Source organism: Etheostoma spectabile, chromosome 7, assembly GCF_008692095.1.
Source record: "Etheostoma spectabile isolate EspeVRDwgs_2016 chromosome 7, UIUC_Espe_1.0, whole genome shotgun sequence".
NCBI classification, from domain to species: Eukaryota; Metazoa; Chordata; class Actinopteri; order Perciformes; family Percidae; genus Etheostoma; species Etheostoma spectabile.
In genome coordinates, this window is record NC_045739.1 from 11,809,788 (window position 1) to 11,817,966 (window position 8,179).

The 8,179-nt window shown below is 39.6% G+C and overlaps 2 protein-coding genes across 9 annotated transcripts in view; both read right to left on the bottom strand.

Annotated features, from left to right (window-relative positions):
- The window catches only part of ahcyl1 (adenosylhomocysteinase-like 1), a 15,885-nt gene extending 9,795 nt beyond the window's left edge, over nucleotides 1-6,090 (bottom strand). For 2 of the 3 annotated variants that reach the window (XM_032521421.1, XM_032521422.1), the window contains exon 1: nucleotides 5,573-6,090. In XM_032521421.1, coding sequence (XP_032377312.1) covers nucleotides 5,573-5,764 — 192 coding nt within the window. In that variant the 5' untranslated portion in view covers nucleotides 5,765-6,090. Of the gene's footprint in view, nucleotides 1-1,660; nucleotides 1,870-5,572 lie in introns of those variants that run through there. The other variant, XM_032521423.1, reaches the window with a different exon arrangement.
- Nucleotides 6,091-6,745: 655 nt separating this feature from the next.
- Nucleotides 6,746-8,179, bottom strand: part of nfyal (nuclear transcription factor Y, alpha, like) — an 8,541-nt gene continuing 7,107 nt past the window's right edge. For 2 of the 6 annotated variants that reach the window (XM_032521433.1, XM_032521431.1), the window contains exons 9-10: nucleotides 7,949-8,059; nucleotides 6,746-7,736 (exon numbers count right to left, since the gene is read on the bottom strand). In XM_032521433.1, coding sequence (XP_032377324.1) covers nucleotides 7,671-7,736; nucleotides 7,949-8,059 — 177 coding nt within the window. In that variant the 3' untranslated portion in view covers nucleotides 6,746-7,670. Of the gene's footprint in view, nucleotides 7,737-7,948; nucleotides 8,063-8,179 lie in introns of all 6 variants that reach the window. The other 4 variants (XM_032521430.1, XM_032521436.1, XM_032521432.1 and 1 more) reach the window with 4 other exon arrangements.

The window sequence follows — 8,179 nt, forward strand, 5'->3', positions numbered from 1 at the left end:
CTCTCTCTCTCCCCATTTACAGCTATCTTGGTGGCTTAGTGGCAAATGCAAGCTCAAGCCTCGTCTTTCTCACAACATTGTATAGTGTCATAATATCGTAAAATATCATGCAATGAGGGGCGGACTTTCAACATGAATGTTGAAGGCTGTTGAGTGAAAATGTCTAAGTGTTCAGAATATAAATTTTATTTTGTATTGATTGTTTACATATGCTTTTTTGGGTGGAGGATGCTCAAACCCCGGAAACCCATTCAAAGACCTTCTTGATGTTTAGACTTTCTACTTCCTGATCATTTGACTTGTACAGATTGTTTTTCTTTAACAGCAGTGGTAAAGTGCAAGCTTATATTGTCAATTGTCTGTGCTATCCTTACATTTCTTCACAACTTTGTTCTCCTCTTTAAACACTCGCTTTGTCTCCGTGATAAATCCATTCAAATATCTTTATTCTATGTGACACAGCTGTGGGATTTCCTTGTTCTCTTATTTTAAATGTCCATAGAATGTGTTTGGACAGAAAATGAACGAGCAGGCCAGCAGAGTTGACACAACACACAGACGATAAATCCCGAAACACACATAAATACCACACTAACAACAATGAGTTGGGTAACATTTGAATAGTCTGTCTTATAGGTGAAGTTTAGTGTCAGTGATTATAGCACTGAAGAGTATGTACATTAAAGCAATACTTAATGTAAAGAAATTATTTTCACTGTCAAACATATTACTGAAAGGAGTGTAAGCTCACAGCTGGGTGAAACTAGCATGCATGACTGAGTTTACCTGGTAGTCACAAAACAAATGTTAGCGGAAGTCGAGGCTGACTGAATTGGGTTTATACGCCCAGCATCAACATCATTTCCCCTAAATGATCCCTATGGAAAATAGCTTAACACAACCATAATACTTTTGCCTTATTTGAGACAAAATGGCTGTTTCCACCTGCAATTTGAAAATTGTCATCGTTAGTGCTATGCCATTCATGTAAACTAAAAGTAGCTGTAGCAGAAAGGTCTAGAACAGTAGTAACTTGATTCAGTGTATCTGGCAAACCCTCTTTTAATGAGCAGTGACACCTTCAACATCTACTGTGTCAAGAAACTCAAGAAGCTTGTGAGACAGTGTGAACTGAGGAGATCTCTGCATGTCTCTGTTTTCACAATTGAGAGTGTGCACTGTCTCATACACTTGCAAAATGTTTGCTTTGCATCAATTTCTTCACATTCTCTTCAATTTCTTCATTGTTCTTTCCCAAAATTCATAGACATCAGAATCAGAGACTCCTACACTGGTTACAGCATCAAGGAAAACAGGAGGTTAATCTGATTCATTATTAAGACAGCATTTAGTTTCTGCTACACTCTTACACAGTGAACTATCCCAGAGGTGAGCTTTATGAATAACCACAGCCTTTTGAGGAGAAGTTTGTACTTCGAACTGCATTTCAGCTGAACATTTTTGCTGCAAGTAAAAGAGAAAAAACTTCTGTGTAGTCTGCATTGTTGCATAAGATAAAGAGTACTGCATAAAAAAGAAGAAAAAAAAAAACTCATGACATGACAAAGGTAACTCCGGCACATCTGTGTGTGGGATATGTAGTATCTTTAAGAATAAGTGTGCTGGATGAGATCCCGGTGATACATTAGTAGCAACTCACCCTTTCTCTCCCGTGCCCATGTTTGTGTGCCATGGCTGCCAGTCACCCTTCAGTTTTCCAGCCTACTTCACTGTGCCTGTGTGTCCTCTGTGTGATGGTAAAGTACTAGGTGTCCCTGATGCTATTATCCCAGAACACTCCCAGGCAGAGCCAGGGGGCGGTTCCCTTCTATTACCATGATTTCTAATGGCCAACCTGTAGAGAGTCTGAGAGAGAGAGGCCTAGTGAGAAAGGGAAGGTTGATTCCCACTGAGCCTCTCTTTCTCTCTCGATCTCCCTCTGGTTCTGCCCTTGACAACCAGCTGCTAAAGTCAGTAGGTTGTATTTTATGCTCTTTTTAAGTGCTAAGCGAGCTATGTAATGTTGGAAGATTCAAATATGTTTATATACACAAGCAAGAAATAAAAACAGAAAATACGCACAGAGAAAAAAAAAAGACTTCTTCTGCAAGTTTTACTTTTATGGTGTACTCATGATGTAGAGTACTGAAAGGGGATAGACAAGAGGAATTAAACCCTTTTTCCATTAGCCTTCTGCTGCATCAATAAGCGGCCCATCCAGTCCCATCCTCCAGCTAAAAATACCCTTTTTCTCCCGGATAGCAGGCCAGGTCACAGACTTAAGCTGTGGTGTGACTGTCAACCGGCTGTAAAGACTTTAACGTGGGCCTGGCATACGGTGACATTAACTACTTAGTGCTCTCTACGCTGTCATCTACCTGAGAAGAAATACAGTTTAATCCACACAGATCTCTGTATATTGACAGTGGTTCTATTCAACAAGTCAAAGAATGAAGTCCTGAAGTACTCATGGTACATAGACAGTAAAGTAGGTAACTTCCTCAGATAGCTTTTGCACTTTCTTTGGTCTGCAAAGGCGCCTGTTTAGAACGCATGCATGACGGATTACAGTGTTTTTCAAAAAACATGCTAATCCTTCCTATGCGACCTTAAGCAAAAACTATAACTTGTACTTATTACCATACACCTAAATGTATGAATATGTATATCAAGATAACCCACAAGCATATTTCATGATCAGACACAAAGGAATGCAAGTCCATACCATCTACAACACCATTTTGTTTAAAAAAAAAAATGTAAAATGAGAAGAAGAAAGCAGCAGAATGCTGATATCAAATACTGTAGTTAAATTACAGAAATCCTATTTAAATACCAAAAGGCACAACTGAGAACACAGCCGGAGAATGATGAAACTAGTCAGTATGAATGTGTTATATTTCTCAGCTTATGGTGACTTTTCCCTCAATGTTAATATGGGGTCCCAATGTGGAACAAACACAGTACTTTACTTGTGTGGACTGTGCCAGACAGTTTCAATAAATTAGAAAGAAACTGATGTTAATATTTTAATATTGAAAGATTTAAGGCAGTGGCAATTCCTACACATACTGTATGGGCTTTAAGTCTGTATTTTTTGTCTCGGCGTTGAAGTTTTTTCCAAAATGTCCGAGGCTGAGATGAGTGGATTTCATTTACTGTACATTTCCACACCTTTAAACCTGCCAAGGGAAAACAAAATCTGCATTTGACCTTCATAATGTTGGCAGACAAACAAGACGAGATAGCGAACACACACACACACACACACACACACACACACACACACACACACACACACACCCCAACACACACACACACACACGCACACACACACACGCACACACACACGCACACACACACACACGCATTGATTGGTTTTGTTAACAGCACCTCTCAACATTGTGTAACATGCACTAGCCTCCTAACTTCAACAGACATCCAACTCTATTTTTCATGGGTGATATTTTCTGGTGTTTTAATTAGTTTCATTTTTTTTTCCCTTTCCCAATCATTGGCATTATTTCTTTTACTTATGTATTTCTTCAAACAAACCGGTGGCTCCGTTTGACACCGGGCTCTCACATAATACACTATTTTGTTTTCAGAAGCAGAGCGCACATTCCTACCATCCAATATGTTTTCAATCAGGCTCCCTGGGGCGACGCGCAGTCCACACATTATTGCCTAGACAGACGGGGGTCTGAGCTAATATTCTGAAGTCTGTGAGCCCCGCTGATGGGAAAAAATATATTTTATATTATTTCATCCAGCTCTTTCTACTTTGGTGTACTAAAATCACAAAGGCAGCTACGCTGGCACGCCATATCATTTGGAATAAACACTACTGACTAGTGGCAATTAATGGTACATTCTACATCACATTATATAATTTTAGCCAAATAGTAAAAGCCAGTTTGGTGAAGTTGACAATTTGTTGAGACTGTCAGGAGATGTTAATTCAAGTTTATGGTGATTATTAAGGCTGTTTGTTTGATCACCCTTTGAATCTGGTTTTAAGGCAACAAGCAACATACAAATGTATAACAATGTCACAAACATCCCAAATTGTGTAATGAGCCGAAGTAATCATGATAAAAAAAGCAAACACCATAAAGAGGTGTGGCAACTACTCCTGCATGTGAGATTTAAAGGTTACATGAAGTTCAGCCGTTGGTGCCAGAAAAGCAGTTGTGTCAGTCACACAAGCCTAATCATTTAATGTGTCATGTTGAACCCGACCAATACTGAAGCAGTGATAGTAAACACATCAATACATTTTGTACAGCCTCAGTGGAAATAAAATACATATAACTATCTATGAATAAAAAACCAAATGAATAACAATTGAGGATAGCTGTTGACATACATGCCATTATACTTTGCAATATTTGTATACACAGCCATAATATTGAAACACACTGGTGATCAGTAAGTAAGTAGGACAGGCTTAACAAGTTGGAGGTCACCTTGAGGGATAGAAAAATGCTACACAATTGAGTTAGCAAACGTGACAATATTATGATATCAAAAAGTTCTGAGAAAAAAGAATCCCTCAATCCACTGTCTGTTCCATGTTTATCCTCTGCCTGTGGCCAGCTGTTACAAACGGTGTTGGAGCTGTAATCATACGGGCCGCCACCTCAAGGGAGTCTTTCATTGTGATGTTCTGTGCTGCTGAAGACACTCAAGGCTTTTTTCCCCAGGTGCAGCTTTTGCTGCCAATACATTTATTCATGCTGTTCTTATTACTAATAATGTTGATGGACACACACACACACACCACAGGGGTGATGAGTTTACTAGGTATAGGCCTAAACTTGATTATTTTTTATAAATTAAATGCAAGACGCTACTACACCTTCAAGGAATTCACAGCTTTGTGGCAGCAATTTATAGAGGATTGAAATTCTTCTGAACGCAAAGCCTTCAGAATATGTAGCGTGCAAACCCCCTGTGTTGGTATGTTAGGCCATGTATTACTTTACTTTGTACAGGCCTGGAATCAGAGATTTAAGAGCTCAACTTGGCTTTTAGCTGTTTCCTGCCTACAGGAAGTTGATGTAGACATTGTGATTTAAACAAACAGGAGGGCTTAATGAAGGCAGATTTTCAACAATAATCCAGTCTAGATGAAATGAAAGCTCATTTGAAATCATAGGTTGTAACCTCAGTAATGATAACATACTAAAAGCAGTATTCAGACAAATACTACATGCAAAACGCTTTTCTTTGTGGCATTTACTTCTCAGATTCTTTAGTCGAATTTCTCGTATAAATCGTACATTTTAATTTTTACTTCGCAGCTTGGCGTGGGATGGAGGGATCCCTCAGTGACACTGCAGCATCACGCAACAAGGCATCAGAGCTCCATTAACCTTCCTGCTGTCTCTTATAAATACTTGATATATGCACACACAGTGTGCTACATTTCTTGGCCTTGCTGTGCAGTAGTACATCACTGCAGGACAATGCGTACCAAAGTGGATTTATCCTCCTCACGTGTGCCTGCCTACAGTACACGCAGTCTCTTTGCCCTGAGGCAGTGAGTGATGGCGAGCATCGTTCTTACCTTCTTGACAGATTTCAGAGTGGGGACTGCGGTGAACGCTGCGGAAGGCATTTCCCCAACGTTCATATTCACATCACTGCTGTTCTTGCTGACAGTCAACGCTGAATATTTTTCCGCAACGTTTTCGGTCTCTTTGACATATTTCGTGGCTTGTTTCACCTCCGCCTTGCTGTCCACAACCGAGTCGGTCATTGCATCCAGGAGATGTTGAGGCTGTTACTGAAGAAAAAAAGCCGCCGGTTCTGAATTGAGTTCAGACTAACGTTAGCGTTAAGTTAGCTTTGTCCGTCGTCTTCCTACTTCGCTATGCTTCGTGGCTTAAAAAGACCCAACCGTCACTGATGCACTTACACTAGACCTCGGCGCGAAGCAATAAATAGACTAGCTAGCTACTTTAACAGAGATAACCTCTTCTCTATCTTCACCTCTTTCTTAAAAGAGCAGCACCGACACTTAGTTCGGTCCTCCAGGTCTACTGTCATCCACATACAGCAACATTTCGAAGGGGAGGGGGTTGATGAAGCTGTCACCTGAGCACGTAGCTAGGCAGCGTGTAGGCGGTGATCATTCAGTCCGTGCCGGTGCGGAATTCCGGAGAAGTAACGGCTGATATTCGTTTCTCAAATTAGGAGTAGCGCTAGTTTAGGTTCATTACATTAAATTAACTCGTAGCCTATATAGCCTATATTTTCTTTTTCACTGGGAGGCTGCGTACAAGTCCCGCCTCCTTCGCAATGATTGGCTGACCGTGGTGCCAACGTCTATAATCTGCAGTGTCTGATTGGAAGAGCTTGTCCGGGACAGTGTTTGACCTAGGTTCAGGGTGAAGATACTAGTCTCGTAACATATGAAAAATAAATAAAATTAATTGAATAATTAATGTAAAACTAACAGTGTACTTAAGAACCATTTTGAAGTACTTACTCAATGATTTCCTTTTGCTGCTACTTCATACTTCTATCCCACTAAATTTCAAGGGTAAATATATAAGTTTTTACTCCACTGCATTTTTGACAGCCAAAGTTATTAGGTTATACATACAAACTATATGATCAATTCATGAAATATGATACATCGTTATTGATTAAACGCATTAAAAGCATGTACTACAATTCCCAATGGCTAGGACTAATTAGATATATTGAATGAATGATGAAAAGACAACAACCTTGAGTCACTTAATAAAATTTAATTGACAAAGGTCTTATGAATGTCCAATCTTTTTCCCATTATAAAAAAAATAAAATAATAACATTGCAGAACTGCATCTGATGGGTAAAAAAATCTATTATCTACATCAAAAAAACAAGACACTTCATTGGACTGACCAATGAAGAATTAACTACAGGGATAGAATTTGTAATGTGATAAAACAGTCATTTTCTGCCTACAAACACTATGTGTAAACACGAGATTGTATATAATGCATCCACAGAATTGGGCAAATTAGTAAGTACATCCAATACACAGTGGGGAAGAAAAGAATTTCTGTACAATATCTTCACATTAGCTTCACATTTCAGTTTTTGCTCAGTGGACACAAGTTGGACTTATGATGCTGAGTCCATCCCCGACAGTACATGGGTTGAAAAAAATGAAATGTCAAAATACAGGGCATCACATAAACATATGACACCAATGTCATGAGTGTCTCTGGAAAAAGAAAAAAGAAAAAATCTGTACCATTACAAAACATTTTCAAAGCAACAAGTATCCACTGGTGATGCATTCTTATCTTTTTAACAGACCATGGTCTGACATGGCTTCACAGCTGATATTGGCTCTGAGTGACTAGTCCTGGTAACTCATAACACCATGCATCATTATTGTCTAAACAAATACTTGTGAAAATTAAAAGCTGGTCGCCAGCGCTTAACCAGATTAACTGAAGGTAAAAGCATCTTCCATTTCAGAGAAGACAAGAAAAGTCCACAGACTCAGCAACCACATGGTCAGCTCCCTGGAAGACCAGTAAAGGAGAGAAGAGATAACAGATGAAACCCAGTTGAGGTGCTGTAGTTTGGTGTACTTTCTGATGGCAGATCAGGTTAGCTGGGGTGACGAGTCTCAGGCAGGGTAGAGTTCACAGACAGAAGTGCTATGAGACTCGGATCATCTGAGCCACAGTCTCATCTGCTGCCGCCTGGGCTACCTCCTGCTGTTGCTGGAAAAAGAAGAAGCATCAGTGAGATTACCACAATAAATTATGAGGGGTTTTATTCCAAAATGAGAGATATGAGATATCACCTATTCAACCAAAGTGACACCTAACTTGTTACAAATAAAAAAAAAAACATTTACAAGCTTGAGTCAGTATATATTTTTCATTACTGAGTGCTGATGTGGGTGTTGTTTTTTTTGCACACAGATTCTTACCTGTGCCAGAGCCAAAGCCATTTCCTCCTTGTCCTTAGGTGAAAAGAAACGTCCTCCATCTCCTCGCTTGCGCTGCATAGCGTGACGGTGGCGAGACTCGTGTAGGTATTTCTGCTAGAGTGAAAGTGTATGTATAGTATTGGACAGTTTTACATTGTAATTACATTGTGCCACCTTTTGGAGTGCATTTTTGGCCTTTATTCAATAGGACAGGTGAAGAGAGGAAAGAGG